This window comes from Physella acuta, unplaced genomic scaffold (genome assembly GCF_028476545.2).
Source record: "Physella acuta isolate Inbredline_101_S28 unplaced genomic scaffold, ASM2847654v3 ptg000703l, whole genome shotgun sequence".
NCBI lineage: Eukaryota > Metazoa > Mollusca > Gastropoda > Physidae > Physella > Physella acuta.
Window position 1 is genome coordinate 88,896 of NW_026732222.1, and position 17,117 is coordinate 106,012.

General features: G+C 40.1%; 1 protein-coding gene across 2 annotated transcripts in view; it reads left to right on the forward strand.

Moving 5' to 3' along the window:
• The window catches only part of LOC131949592 (histone-lysine N-methyltransferase PRDM16), a 61,166-nt gene extending 44,270 nt beyond the window's left edge, over nt 1-16,896 (forward strand). For both annotated transcript variants that reach the window (XM_059311436.1, XM_059311437.1), the window contains exons 3-6: nt 11,965-12,232; nt 13,274-13,385; nt 13,524-13,730; nt 14,187-16,896. In XM_059311436.1, coding sequence (XP_059167419.1) covers nt 11,965-12,232; nt 13,274-13,385; nt 13,524-13,730; nt 14,187-16,076 — 2,477 coding nt within the window. In that variant the 3' untranslated portion in view covers nt 16,077-16,896. The remainder of the gene's footprint in view (nt 1-11,964; nt 12,233-13,273; nt 13,386-13,523; nt 13,731-14,186) is intronic.
• Nucleotides 16,897-17,117: the final 221 nt, after the last annotated feature.

Below are 17,117 nucleotides of genomic sequence, written 5' to 3' on the forward strand. Positions count from 1 at the left end.
ATGACCAAATGTCCGAGTTCTGACGACCAAGTGGCTTGTACTGTAAAGACTTTTTTTTTCGGCGCAAAAATTAAAATGTTTTAAACTTTTCACCCCACATCGAGATTGCTGAAAAGATTTTATTTCGAGGGCTTCGGATTTTTTAAAATCAGTGTTTCATTCTACACACATTTTGTACAGATCTAGAAACATTTCTTCATTTCCAACATGCCGTATTAAAGCATATACCTCTCTCTCTCTCTCTCTCTCTCTCTCTCTCTCTCTCTCTCTCAAATATATATGTTTAGTTCTATGTATAGGCCCACATACAAGTATATATGAGCGCGCAAACTCTTTTTTCTTAAGTTTTTCTCTTGTTTATTTTTAAATATTTACTGCATGAAAAGACCAATACATGTTCAGCTCGCCAGCAGTACAATTTCTACATGTCCAAATTTGAAGAGGTCTCCAGTACTGGGTGTCCTCAAAAAGTCATCATCCTCGTGGCCCGATGACCGCAACCTTTTTTTTTTGGGGTCCTGAGATGTCCTTAATCATACCTTCTCATCCTGTCTTTTGCCTTTTGTCCACCCCAAAACCACCCCCACCCCCACAGCGGTACCCCCGACCCCCCGCCCCCATTGTTCATCACCCTTCGGACCGTCGTCATCATTGTTTTGTCGAGATGTTTTCCGCCCCCTCCCCCCCCCCCCCTTTCTCGCACCATTGATACGAGTATCTGAAAGCGACGTCCGAGGTTCTACTGAAGAAAAAGTTTTAGGGGGGGGGGGGGGGTGATGCATAGTGCATTCTCCCAGGCTCCTTACGCTAATTGTTCAATAGAGAGAGAAAAAAAAACTGGCGACGTCTCTGACATGTCATGAGTATTCTACCCTGTTGGCCGTCTACTGGGTCCATCACCATGTTGGCCGTCCATTTGGTCCATCACCCCGTTGACCGTCTACTGGGCCCATCACCCTGTCCCCATTCAATGTTTCCTTCACTCTGTTATCGTATACAATGTGTTGTCGACATATATACCATGTGATTTACTTATACATTTCCTGTAGATCATAATCTTTAATCTGTTCGGAATAATTATGTGAATTGTGTTTTAAAGGAGCATAAAATTTCGTTTCTTGCGTAAGTTGTTTTCTTTTTAAATTAATTTTTACATTATTGTATGATACAAAATTGATTGAAACGGCACTATATATATATATGATTTGCCAAAAAGGCGCTTAAAAAAGTCCAACATTTTAGTTTATGGTGGGGGAAGGGTGGGGGTTTATTTTTGAAAAAACAAAATGTTTTTCAGACAAAGCTATGTTGATAAAATATTTAATTAGCGGACTGCAGAAGTAGCATGTTTAATTATTCTTGCGGCGCGGGAACAATTCAGCACAGGAACTTGGGGGGGGGGGGGGGGAACGCTCAAGGTCACGGCTGTCTCTATCACCCACCTTCTGTTAAATTGTGCATATTTTTTTTTATTGGAGGGGGGGGGGGGGTGTGAAAAAAAATACGACTGTCTGTCCACTCCATTTTTTTTCTCTCATTGTCCTGTGTGGGGGACGGGCAGGAGGCGGACCCCACATGTGTCGGCTCTTGTGGTCACTCACACGCTCACCCACACGCCGCGCATGCGCATCTGGCCTAATTTTTTTTTCACCGCTTACCATATAAAAAATAATATTCACAACAAAAAACCACAGATGAAAAAATCATTTCTAGGAAAATAAAATCAATACACCACGATTTAGTTAACACATTTTGTTAACATTTTATTCCATTCTGTTACTTCATCACACAAAAAATCGATCGAGATCCTCTTTAAACGGACCAATTTGCAACCGGTCGTTATTTAAAGCTCCATAAACCATTTCCTCAGCACCATCAAGTGCCAGACAGACAGCCCGTATTGTCCCGGTCTTCCGATGCCACCCCCGGGCCCGACCCTCCCCGACCCCAGGCAGGAGGCCACAAACCCAATCATTTCCATAATCATCAATTTAATCATCTCTATTCTTCGTTTATTTCTCCAAGGATCCGTGCTAAGTCTCCAAAGACATATCACATCTCGGTCTAAATGCCTTCCCGCCGTCTTCTTATTCTTTTCTTCAAACACAAATTAAGCTCGACAATCACAGAAGATAATAGAATTTATAATTGTTCTATCGGCCTTTACTAGAATAAAAAAATAAAAACAAAAAAATATTAATTGGAATTGTGTACAGAATATCAATGACACTATAAAGTTAACAGATATTTGTATTCTTTAATTATATAATCATTTTTTATTTTATTTCATTCACTCTATATTTTTAAAAATTATGTAGCTTGTGCCACAAACTCTGTGATAGAATTCTATAACGCGGTAGGCCTTTTATAACAATAGTGACTGTTCTTATCACACAATAACTTCTCGGGCGTCCGGACATTTTTTCTTCACTTCCGGTTGGTATTGGTATACAGTCTGCATTCCTGGCATAGGAAATACGCAGGAAATACCACAGCTTATGGAGAAATAAATAGGTTTATCAACAAATAGCTCTTTTTTTCCCTTATAGGTAACAAAAAAAAAAGAATAAAGAATTCTTATTGTATTTAGCTATCAATGTAGAACAAAGATTTATTGATGTAGTTGAACTGACACATTTAGACTAACTATATTTATATATTATATATATAGGACTATTGGTACGACTAAGTGTGTGTCCTTTTTTATCGATTTTTCGGCAGAAATTTCTATTGCTGGAGTCAAACTTTAAAATATATACTAACTTGAAGTTAGCATATTTGTAAGCTCGAACGAACGGATGTGTCTTCTTTGACTAGTTTTTGACCTTATCCGTTTCAAATAATTTAGCTGCTGTTGAGCTTATAATTTCCCCAATGGCCAGGCATAAAAAAAAATGTGAACAACTGCACACCTCCCTCATCGGTGTATCTTATCTCTAACATAAACTGGTGACCGCCAACCGATGAAGATGACTGGATGAGGCACTTGAACAGCCCTAAAATCAACACGACTTAAATTATGGCATCTTTTACGACCAGAGTTTTACAATATAACCATCTTGACAGAACCTCCGTTCCATTCCACCCTTTCTATACACATTTTTAAAATCATCCTATTGCTCTATATTAAGAATGATATATAGCGGTTTTAAATATTACTTGGTGTGTTTAAAACTTGGGTTGAATGTTTGGTAATTTAGACTAACCGTGACATCTCGTTAATGGTTGGGAAAGGGTTAATAAAAATCGCGTATACGATACTTAATGGTTTTAGATGAATATATTATAATGCATCTAGGCTTGTAAAATAGAGGGGCAGATGTATGTTGAATGCTTGGTTAATGTTCGTAAAATAACTTGTGGGGTGGGGATGGGGGGGGGGGAGGATGAGGCTCATATACATTTATATGTAGGAGACAACTTTATATGTGGGGGAGGGGGTTGAGTGGGGAGTAGTGGGGGAAGAGTCTAACTACTAGGTTTATGTGTGTACGACAACTTTGGCTCGATAAGCTGGTGGGGGGAGGGGTGCTAGGTTTATGTGTATGAGAATGGTGGCATATGTCACGAAACTGGCGTGCGAACGAGACGTCTGCAGGCGGGGGTAATGGCGGGATGAGCCCCACGATTGGAGCTGACCCGAGGGGACCGACAGGGGTATCGCGTGACCGTGGTGGATGGGGTTCGGGGATATCCGTTGTCGGAGGTGGCGAAACGCCTTTGAGGTTGAGGGGGAGCAGTTTGCATTGTTGCGTGTCTTTGGGGTGTTTAGAGGTGTTTGTTTTCTTAGACCTGGCTTGTGTTTTTTTTAACAGGTATCGTTGTGGGAGAGGGGGGGGGGGAGGTGAAACCTGTGTGTGGTGGTGTGGAGGGGGGGGGGGGTGTAAAAAAAGCATAGTAAAGGAGTTATATCTCAAGCTTCGCTTTATACTAAGGTTAATTTTTTTTCTTCTCCCTCGTGTTCAACGAAATGGCTAATTTAAGCTCCGTGGGACGGCCACATGCTGCTATCTCTGCTTCATTTTAGTTTCGATTTCCAAGTTGTCTCCCTTGGCTACTTTGTTATCTCCCCTTTTATAATTACCGTACTTGAATCTTATTTTTCAACCCTTGTTACATATTGAAATTTGAATCCTGTATTTTCGATCGATATTAATACAACACAGGATTCGGTGAGTCTTGATCATCGAGCACGCCCCATCTGTTACTAATCGTCTTCTTAGATTGTTGCTACGTGGACGCATACAGAAAACAAGGGGAACAATTAAATAGAGCCAGGTACTGCAGGGAGATAACTTATGGGAAACGGAAAGATGGGTGTTGTAATAAAAAAAAAGATAGGTGAATCATAAAACAATGAAGACAAACGGGATAATCGCACCTGCGAGTGATAAAATAACAATTACAGTAAATGTTAGTCTAAGGGACATCTTTGGTGGACATAGCTTAGTTACACGTTGGAAGTCAAAGGAGAGCTTTGTCTATGTGTTTTTCCAGAGTATATCTTAGATTGAGCTTGTAGTAAGTTGTTATTTTTTTCAAAGTGTTAAAAGCTGGAGCTTGTTTTAACTCCTACTTACCCAATGAAAGCTGAAATAATTCACACCCTCACCCACAAAAAAAAAAAAAAAAAAAGAAAAAAAAAAAGAAAAAAAAAAAGTTGAAAAGTTTAGTAAAATTGCTAAACCACAATCATCGTTTTCAGCAATTCATAAGTTAACGAATCCCACCAAGTATTGTATCTTAAATAAAAACAAACATTGGTACGACTTTGAATTGAACCGGAAACCTGATTCGAAATATTTGGGCTTGCTATCAAACGCTCAAAGGCTTAAACATGTGTGATATTATTATTTCTATAGATATTTATTTTTTACGTTTGTATATGTGTTGTTTTTTAGTACGGTTTCTGAAAATTTAAATAAAAATAAAAAAGTTAACAAATGCTGCACATTTTGCAACTCGCCGACTATCATAACACTGTTTATTGCCCCTGCTTCTCCGGGTTGAACGCAGGTTGCTCTGAGGTCATGGGAGAGGTTACCTCCCCGATATTGCCTAGATTGTCTCCCTTTTGTTACCTTATACCGTTACACACACAGCTGGGCCCCTGAGAGGGGAGGTAACACTTTAATGTGCGGAGAAGTACAATTGTCATCCCCCGCATGATGGCTCACATGGTCATATACAGCCACCCCCACCCCCGGGGTGTCAGACGTCATAGGGTCTCGTGTCTCTCACGCCCTTACTACTAACCCCCCTACCTGTTAGCCTTTTGTTTGTTTGCATGTCACTTCATAGTCTCTTTCCTGCTTCGATTCGAGCATTCATTATTAAAATCCTCATTTTATATTTATTGTCTTTGAAACAAGTAAAATATAGAAAACTTGTATTTCACATTACCTACGATTTAACGAATAACCCTGAGGTCACCGCGAATCATCAATTATAATCTTATTGAAACCCTGCTTTTAAAATAGCAAATGACACAAAAGCATTGAGGGATGTCGTAAATGGTCTTGCTCTATTAGAAATTTAAAAGGCGAAGACGAAGAAGAGCCTTAATCTTATAAACAGATAACAATTTTATAACTAAAAAAAAATGAATCGATATTTTTCAACTAAACTTTGCCTGAAGGATTTTCTGATTGCTACCATATTCAGGAACAGTAAACTAAAATAAGACACTCAATTCTTACCTACCTGCCTACTTGGAGGGACAGTGAAGAAAAAACGAAAGTAAAAATTCAAATTTCAAATGCCACTACACCAGATTTCTTATCTAAGGGGACAAAGTGCTAACCTGGGTGACAGGGGCGCGAATTTAAAAAAAAATACCTGTGAAAGTGTTGACGTGTCAGGGGCTCTTCGTTGTTACCCGGGATGGGAAGTCTATCAGGATATCATATGGTTGGTCTAAGGTGGTAGGAATATGGGCTAGGTGGGTGGGTGACAGAGCGGGGGTCGGACATATATAGGGTATATATATTTCATATATATATACATATACATATACATACACATATATATATACATATATACATACATACACATATACATACATATACATATATATATACATACATATATACAGATATACAGATATATATATTTATATATATATATAATATGTATACATATATATACATACATATATACAGATATATATATATATATATATATATATATATATATATATATATATATATATATATATATATATATAAATTACATATTCCTTTTTTTGGATTATGTCATACCATACCATAACCTAAGCACCAACACCAAAACCACCGCCTCTCCCCCCACCATTCAGTCTGACCCACCTGTCTGATTTGCATTGAGCAATCCATAAAAAAACGTGTTAAATTAAACAAATACAGCCTACAACATGCAACATAAAACATGAATAAAATATCTCCTAGTTTAACTTGTCGAAATTTTTTTTTTACTGCTGTGACTTAGATAACACCAGACAATTGTACTGTTAAATCTTCATTGCTCCAATTTTCAAGTAGCAGTTGATTCCCCCTTATCCATTTCCTCAATAAAATACTCTGGGTCTTCCCTCTCAGCCTAGCCGCCTCCTCCCCCCTCCCCGAAAAAAAAAAACACCCCCACCCCTTTGAATATCATACCAGGTTTGTTTTCTTTGTCTTCAGTTGAGCTTCGCCCATGACACTAATACCCGTAATAAAACAAACACTACTAAATTGACTTTTTAAGCCATTTCTACGTCTTTTTTCCCCCTCTCTCCTTCGCACTCAAGACGTTGCCCCTCCTAACTCCTACCGCAAGTCTTGTGAATCTTTTGTTATCACCCCACCACTTCAACCAACGCTCGACGATTTCGTCTACATCCACAGCAACACTAGTCACCCTTGTGAATTTTCCTCCTTTTCACTCTCATTATATTTTTCATTTTTTTTCTAAAATCTCTGTTTACGGCTGTCACTAATAAGCTACTAAATGCTTGTCACTGCATCGTAAACTCGTGTCAGTACAAGGAAAAGGATTTGTAGTTTGGTATTTATCTGTCACTATCTCGTTTTCTGTGGGAGGTTTTTTTTTTGTATGTGTACACGGGCGGCAAAATGTCAAATTTGAATGACAAACTAAAATGTCATTACGGACGAAACCGTTTGAAAAGGCTTCATATCGAGTCCACCCATAGCAAGTGAGATGCTTGGAAGGCTTAACATAGACAACACCGTACAACCAAAACATGTCAAGCGTTCAAAGTAAAAAGCTATACATACACATTCAAGTTGGACCCGCACTTTACATATCATTCCAAATCAGACAATCCCACAATATACTTCGAAATAGGACAATCCCACACTTTCATATACTTGCAATTAGGACAATACCACTATTTTCCAAATTGCTCAAAACCATACTATATATATACTTCGTATTAGGGCAAGACTACACTATATATATATATATATATATATATATATATATATATATATATATATATATATATATATATATATATATATATATATATATATATATATATATATATATATATATATATATATATATATATATATATATATATATATATATATATATATATATATATATATATATATATATATATATATATATATATATATATATACTACATAATAGGGCAATACTACGCTATACATAAACTTACATACAGAATAATAGCACCAAGTTCAAATACGCGTAGCTTACACAAGCCAATACAGTATTACATACCCAACTTAAAATGACGGATGAGTATTTTTCTTCCAACTGTTTGCGAACAATATAACTGTCTTTGTGATACCCCTCAAGGAAAGCTTACGTGACAAACTCGAGTGCTAGAACTAAAGTCTGTTCTGTTAAGGGGATAAAAGGGAGCGGTGGGGAGGGGGTTCTAGAACTTGAAATGATCAGACTAGTTCTAGACTGTAATCAAACAGCATACTTGAATTTGGAGTTAGTAGTTTTTGGGCTAACAAAATATAACAAGGAAGATTTTGAGTCTTTGGAAACCATGAAAATATTTTTTTAAGGATTGGATTGTGTTGTGCTCTATATCAGCATTCACACTTGAAAAATAAAGACCAAAAACACACACACACACATATACATACATACATACATACAAATCCTGAACACTCCGCAAAGCTGCAAACAGTATCCTGAACACATCCACTCACATAATTAACGCCCTCACATTACGACACATATATCATAACCACATATACAAAACCACATATACATATCCTGAGCACACACACTTATAACCACATTCACATATCCTTAACAACTGGCTCGAACACTTAAAACCCTAACTAAACAATGCTAAACTTCACTTCACACAAAAAAAAAACAGCCATCATCGTTTGTTTGTTTAATTTGTATTCCCAAGTCATTGTTATCACTACAACTGCTAATCTGTCACAATATCACATGCCTCCTCCCATTTTACCAACACCAAAAAACCCAACATCTCTTCGAGAAAATGAAAAAAAAAAACTCCGAAATAAAATAAAAAATCCACCACTTGAAAGTCCGCGAGAAGGTCGCCCACACTAGCTGTCCTTGAAGTGACGGAGATAGCACCGCACCGCGGGCACTCAGCAAGCAATGCTGATGCTTCATCCATCACGCATCGTACAACCAACACCCCAACCCTCCAACAACCCCGGCTAGATGTCAGATCTCATCTCACCAACCCAGCGAAACCTATTTGCTCGCCGACGTAGCCATGATACCGAAACATCTGCCGTCTTGAGAAAATACCATTTTTGTTTTGTTTTGTTCCACTTCACAAAAACCAACAAACGGAACAAAAGAACGACGTGTTTTGCTTTTTTAAAAAACCGAAATGCCAAGAGCGCGATGATATCTGAGAACAAATAATATTAATGTCCTGGGTAGAGATCTTACGAACAAATCCAGCCACTTGTCTTATAGACACCAAAGACGTTTCTGGAATGTACTAAAAAAATATTTAAATTTAAAATTTTATCTTACACATTTTTAAACTTGTCTTTTTGACGAATCGGTAATTTATTTATATTTAAAAGTATTGTTTTAAACTCTTTCATCAACAGAATGTATACTATTGTGTTGTTAATTTGTAATTAAATTGCAGTGGTATTAATAAAATAAATTATGTTGGTGATGCCCCCAATTGAAATGGTTGAATATGTTTCGCAATGGGAACTGCAGTCAAAGCTAGTTTTCTGTACATAAGCGAGCGAATACAAAGACATTAGGGGAAGTGTAGACGTTTATTCTTAATTCGCTAAATAAAAATCTATATTTTTATATATAAAACTAGAACATGAATGTGTGTTTATTTTTAGAAAACTGACTTTGGCCTGTATAAAATGGTATGTTTTTTTTTTTTAAAGTCAACGTGTCAATAAACTTTCCGTAAGGTTGTGCTGAAAATCGATTTATTTCGGCCTGATAGTGTCAAATGTAATAAGGACGCATCCTATTTTAATCTGACTGTAAAATCATTGGGAAATCCCAAAGACACACGTTGAACTTAACGTGCGCTTTCAATACGGGCGCAGGTTTACGGCGTATTTTAACTGTCGGATCATACCCATACATTGATCTACTGTCTGGGATCTTAGTAATCCCATGTTTTATGGGATTCTGTTATCTGCCTTAGACAAGATCGAAAAGTTGAACATTTAAACCCCAACTGGAGAGGAAGTCGTGACAATTTTGGAGTGGCGTAGTGCGGGACAACTCTTCCCGCGTTTTTTTTTTGTGTTTGTCGGTGACGTAGCAAGGTCACTTCCCGCTTTTCGTGACGTAGCGAGGTCACAGATGAGTGCCGGCAATAAATCACCGGTAGACCCTGCCAGAGAGAGAGAAAAAAATGGCGGCGTGTCTTGGAGGACAATTAAAGTCCTACAGAGGACAAAAGGGGAGCAGGAAACGCCGTGTTTCAACGCCCGGACAGGGATGCGTTTATGCAGTGGGGGGGGGGGGGGGGGGGGTCGGGGTGGAAGATCTGGCAGACGTAAAAGCTCAAACACCTGAAGCTCTCCTTTATGATCTTCAAGATTAAGTCCGCTCCGCACATGTGCGCCGTGTAAAAAACGGGACAGCTAGTGTCAATTCGGGGCAAGGGTTCTCAAAATAGACCTAGGTGTTACGGGCCTTTATGCATTCGTTTTTATGTACATAATCTGATTTCTATACAAGAATTTTGTTAATTATCCCACCGATTTTTCCCTTTCCCTCCCCTTAATCCCCTCTAATCCTAAGTGCTACTCAATTTTTTTATTAAAGTAAAAAATGCTAAGTCATTGAGGGGACATTTACAATAAATTAATAAACCAAACAAAGACTATGGGAAACGGTGATTTTAAATCCCTCCCTAGTATATAGAGAGTATGGGTGCTGCTGGGTGTATGTATATGTATGTATGCATATATACGTGTGTGGTTATGTATGTGTATGCGTGTGCTTGTGCGTGTGTTTCGGTATTTTTACCTACGCGCCGGGGGGGGGGGGGGAAATCAAACCCTCTATCGCTATCTCTCTTATCAGCTAATAATGAAATATTAGAAGGGAGAAGCCCCAAGTCTGCATTTGTCGTCCATGTTGTCTTGAAGGGCTGGGGCGGGGGGCGCTGACGCCAATCGAGCCCACCCTTTATCTCTCTACTTTCTCTATGTCAACACGGGGCTTTGTGGGATATGAGTTTACCCAGCACTCGAAGACAACCGGGGGACCATCAAGGTAAAGGTCGCATGGTTCGTCAGATCACAAGTACAGGGGGCGGGGGTGGGGGGTGATCCAAAGGAAGTGACGCGGCGTTTGCGTGGTCAGAGGGGGGGAGGCGGTGGATCCCCTTTTCAGATGGTCTCAAACTGTTTTTACAAAATCTTCAACAATAACCCACCCCGCACCCTCCACTTTTACCAAATTTAACTCAATTCACCTATTTCAAGTACAAATGTGACTAAATATATCATTAAAATGCTATGATAAATGTGCTTGTTTTCAAATACTAAAATCATCCATTGGGGTAAAGTGCTACCGATGTATAATTCATGTTCTACGATTTAACCAAGAAATATATCTCTCTTAGACAATTTGGCGTTACAAGGGGGTGTGGTGGGGCGTCGCGCCCTACCTAGTAACGCCGCTCCACTCTGTAAATAGTATCTCCTTTCCCATCCGTCATCGGAACGATTTATTCACTATACCGTTGTTGACTGGAATTCCATTCAACAGAAATTTCAAATAAAATTAACCTTCTGGCAGTAAACAACGATCATTCTCCGGGTAAAACGACAACCGTTGTTGGGACATATCTTCGCTCAACGGTAACCCGGGAGGGGGAAAAAGAAATAAATTAACGGCCCCAGACTACAAAGATAACAATGTATTTATAAAATTGTCTGATTGCCAGACGCGAGGCAGACACAATGTCTTGTTTAAACAGAGAAGGGTTGTTACAACCCGTCTGTGTACACACGGGTTGACTTGATTAATATTGTTTTTGTCTGTGGTTGTCAATATTCCTCATCACAGGATTGTTGGTTGTATTTGAACTCTAAGAGTCAAAATTGCTGGGTAGAGAGTTGAAAAATTCAGGTCATCCAAATATATGAAGCCGGAAGTGTATGCTTAAAATAACTCATATGCCGGGGGTGGAGGGGGGGGGGGGAGGGAGAGCATGTAATTTGTTACAAATTAAATTATCACACAGTGCAAATCTTGTTTGCGTAGCTTAGTACACTTTAGTTCAAGTTCTGATGTTGAAGCTTTATGGCATATTTAAAAAACATGATATGCTGTCGTACAATGTTTTCGCGGGATCATTCTTGTAACATTAACTTTTAAAAGATTAGTTCCTGTAAATTTACTTTTAATTACCTATAAGGCATGTTTTACTTATAGTTTTAAACACATTTAGTAGGTTTTGGTCTTAATAACTAAGGTCTTGTTTTTTTCTTCAAACAGGTGAGCAGACATACTCGTGTCCACACTGCGGGGAGGTGTTCCGCTCCAAAGTCGCCGTCCGACGCCATCAGACCTACACCTGCACCAGCGCCCTAACGCCCTACAGCAGCCTGAAGGAGCAGATGGGGCTCGCCCAGCACAGCCTGGTCGCCTCCAACAGCCTCGGCAACGTGCTGTCCAGCGGGAGTGACCTGAGCAGCAACAGCAGGGCTGCTCACGACAGCAGCAACGCCAACAACATCAGCAACGACAGCGATGACAACAGAAGGTAATTGAATTTTAAAACTCACATTTAAAAAAAAATTCTCTCTATTTATTAATAAAAAAATATTTCTAAAGATGTTTTACTTAGTAAGATTGTTAAAATATGCAAAATAAATTTTAGAGCCTTTATATTTTTGTAAAAGCATGAATAATGCAAGTAAGAAAAAAGAGCCATAAATTTTCAAGTAAATCTTTGAACTAATGATCAGATTTTTTTGTTCATTAAATAAATTATATTTTTTTTTGGAAACTAATATCATTAAAAAAGCATACAAAAAGATTTACGCACACCCAGTCCAACACGATCGTCTTTCTCCACGTTACCCCCACCCCCCTCTAGACCAGACCGCCCCCACCGCACCCTCTCACCAGCCCCCCACACATGTCAACTAATTTAGCATTTGATCACACACTCAATAAATGTCGTCACATTCAACTGGGGCCCGCGGGTTCAACTCGGTTCAACCCTCAAAAATGGCTTCACACAAAAATCTTCTCCATTGTCAGCGGTGGTCGGTTTTCACCCCACCAGCCGGGCGAGAGACAAAAGGAAGAATGGCGGCCATTGATTCTCTCCCCTGTACTAGCACTTGCCCGAATCACAGACGTCGAACCTTCGAATCTATTTTTATGTCGAAAGGGAAATAACTGTATTTTTTTTCTAGTCTCCTCCCCCTTGTAGGTTAAAGGGTGCAACGCCTGGCCTATGATAAAAATAGAGTAAAAACATTAAATACGACAGGTTTATTTTAATACGTTCTTCATATTTTGAAGTAGTGTGTCGTCATTTGCGATTTGATCAAATTATGAATTTATAATTCTTTTTGGTCATTAACCACCGCTGTTTTACTTTTTTCTTTTTTTTTCTTTTTTTTTCTTACTATATTTTGTAATGTTAATGGCGTTTCACAATCCTACTAATCTTTAATTTGAAACTACAGCTTTGTGCAAATAATTATACTTCAATAATGTACCATCACTTGACTAGAGTTCTAGACAGTAAAGCTTCACTTTACTATAAGATTAATTTTTGTTCTTTCTTCAGTGATAACTCGGATTCTTATCAAGAACCGGTTGAAACAGGAAACGGCGGAGAATTTAAATGTGACGAGTGCCCTAAATCATTTCAGTGGAAGGCGAATCTTCAAAGGCACCAGGTATGTTAATCATTCAGCTTAATTCCGTTGTTTTTTTGTTCCTTCTCTTTTTTATTAGAATTTTGTAAGTTAAGAGAAATGAATTTATTTGAGAATTATTCCTTCAGAAAACAAATGTTTACTTTTTTAATCGTTCAGTTGACCCATGATGCCGACCGGAAGTTTCCCTGCGAAAACTGCGACAAAGTTTTCACCGACCCCAGCAACTTGCAACGTCACATCCGGTCACAACACGTGGGCGCACGGAGTCACGCATGCTCAGAGTGCGGCAAAACGTTCGCGACTTCGAGCGGTCTCAAGCAGCACCAACACATCCACAGCAGCATTAAGCCTTTCCAGTGCGAGGTAACTCTACGACTATGCTTTGGGGGGGGGGGGGGGGGAAGGGAATCCGATAACCGTACCCACGTATTCATATAGTTTGTATTGCCGGGAACGATCCTTCTGCCCCATAACCTAAACCCATCTAATTAAAGTCTTAAACTTTGACCAAGACCTCCCCTTTTCTAAATTAAAACCGAAATCTAACTATAAAATTCTACGGAACATATTACCGGCGATTCAAGCTATACATTTTTTTTGGGTACGGTTAATCAAACAGTACTTAAATCCGTTTCACATAATTAAACATTCAATACTTCGTGCGCTTTTTCACCACAACACATTCAAATATACATAACCTATCTTAGTGAAATAAAACATTTCTTAAAATATTTTCTATGACTTGTAATGTAGGCGACTTGTAATGTAGACCTGTTCTTATTTCACATCACACCAACGGCGTTTGTTCTCTTGTTCTAGGTGTGCTTGAAGGCCTACACCCAGTTCTCCAACCTCTGCCGACACAAGCGCATGCACGCCGACTGCAGACAGCAGATCAAGTGCAAGGACTGTGGCCAGGCCTTCTCCACCGTCACCTCACTCAGCAAACACAAGCGCTTCTGCGAGGGCGTCATGCGCAACGGCATGCGCTCCATCTACCCCCAGGAGAAGCTCCCCACCATGTCCCCCAACAACCAGCCGCCCCACCTGAACCCCTCCCTGTTCCCCAGCCTCTACGCCGCTGCCGCCGCGGCCAGACCCCAGTTTCCGTTTGCCCCCTACCCTTCTTTCGGCCCCTTCCCCACGCTCTTACCACAATCCCTTCCTACCATGCTGGGAAACCCATCCTCCGCGGCGTTGAAGTTCGCGGCAGCAAACATGCAACACATGTCCCCGGACAAGAAGCTCCATCTTTCCCCGGACTACGTGAGCCTGGAGCCGAAACTCGCGGGTTTCTCCTCAACGTTTGAAAAAGCTCAAATGCAACGCTCAGACGACAGATCGTCCACCCATAACGATTCCGAAGACAGCGATTGCAGTGACCTTGACATTAGTAACCTTTCGGATGAAGAGGTGGAGCAGACGAACTCGCGCAAAAGAAAAAGTGACCCGGGCGACGAAGGTTCTCACCAGGAATGCCCCAGCCCCGTGGAGAAGACGGTAAAACGCGAGACTATCTCGCCACAAGAGGAGAAGAAACCGCATAAAGAAACGTGCATAGCGCCCCCTGGCTTCACCCAGTTCAGACCCCAGTCTCCGAACATCTCCATCAAGGTGCAAGCTACCTCCACCCCTGTGAAACAAGAAACGCCTTTTGATTTGAGTTCTACAAAAACAGAACCTAACACATCCTCCCCGGCACCAGTTCTTAAACCCCAAGAAGGCACCACGGAAAAGGCTGAGAAAGAAGACGCACCTCTAGATCTAAGCAAGAAACCAATAAAACCCATCCCCATCTTGCCGTCAGAGGCGCCGCGTAAAACCCACATCTACGGGGATCTGGCCTTGTCCCCTGTCCCCTCCACCCTCTCATCCCCCTCACCGGCCAACTCCACCACGCCTTCTCTGCCCTCGTCCGTGCCCTTATCCATCCCGTCGGTGTCTTTATCCGACCACAAACCCACCGTCCCCAGTTTGTACAGCTACCAATTCAACACGCTCATGATGGAGTCTTTCCTCAGGCTCAAAGAGGACATGAAACTCCAACAGGAAGTGGCTTCAAAGTTCACCAGCCCTTACGCCCGATTCCCCATGCCCGGCCCCACAGCATTCCCGGGGCTTCACTCCCACCCCTCATACAACCTCATGCCCCGACCGGATATAGATAAAGTCTTGTCCCCCATGATGAAGCTGGAAAAGTCCCAAGACTACTCACCCCACTCCCACCACCACCACAACCACCATTTCGGCCCAGGCGCGCCGGGGAAATCTAAAGAAAGATACGCTTGCAAATTCTGCGGGAAAGTCTTTCCCCGGTCGGCGAACTTAACCCGACACCTGCGCACGCACACGGGCGAGCAGCCCTACAAATGCAAGTACTGCGAGCGTTCCTTCAGCATCTCCTCCAACCTGCAACGTCACGTCCGGAACATCCACAACAAGGAAAAACCTTTCAAATGCCAGCTCTGCGACCGCTGCTTCGGCCAGCAGACGAACTTGGACAGGCATTTGAAGAAACACGAGCAGGAAGGACCCCACCTTCCGGACTCCCCGACCACGGAGCTGGAAGAAAAAGACGATTCGTATTTTTCCGAGATCAGTAATTTCATTAGTGACAATGGCAAGGTCGATGACCTTGATGCTGATGACGAAGACGGGACCATTAAAGATGGCGCTTCTTCTTCGGACGAGGCGGAAATAAGCCCTTGAACGATATATGTTAGCAGATGTACATCTTAGTTGACTAAACCAGGTGACTTTAAGAAGGCGCTAATAATAGACTACCATTTGATAGAATACAGCCCATCTTCTGAAGTTCATAATGAACAGTTAAATTAACGGACCTAATTAACCAACACCCATTCCTACACACTCCATTTTCCTGAATGGTTTAATTAAGTAGTTAGTTGATTAATTTGTACATATTTTTTATTTAAATTGTTTATAGTTCATGTAGGACATTATTGTACATAAAATAAACTCTATAACTAGTCTATATTTGTAATTAAACTTTTTTTTTTACATTTAATTGTTTTAAATATGTTTACCTAAGGGTATGTGGTTGGGTTATTTTATCATGTTTCATTTACTAAATACTTGTGAATTACATACATTTTGTATAAACTATTTTTAAAATGGAATGGATAATAACTAAGGAAAGATAACTCTAATTTGACAAACCTTACTGGTTATATAATACTGTAAATGTTGTCAATAGTCTTTGGTGGATTTAAATTTTTGTACTTGGACAAATGCTTCGGCATTTCTTAGTCTATAACAGCAGTTTTTTGGCTGCTTGAGGAAATTTTTGAAAATAATATTTAGAAAAGCTAATTAGCTTCACCTAAGGAGGCACAAAGGTCAATGAAATTACTTCACCTAAGTAGGCGAAGGTCAAAAGTAATGCGTGTCTTACTTGTCGAGAATTCCACGCAGCTATGAAAAGTACAACATTTACTAAGGCAAATTGAAATCTCATTTTATATTTATCTGAAATGAGAATACGAAGAAGGATACTGAGAGAGGGAGAAAGAGAGGGGGAGAAAGAGATAGCGAGAGAAAGAGAGAGTATGGAAGGGAAAGATGAGAGAAAGATTGAGAGAAAGATCGAGAGAAAGACAACTTATTAAAGTCAAATGCAACCTTTCTCCCCATGTTAATATTTTTTCTTGTTCTTCTCCTTCACAGGTTGTAACCTACTTTAGTAAATTAGTTTAGTTCGCCCTTGACCCCGTTCCTTTTGGAACAAGC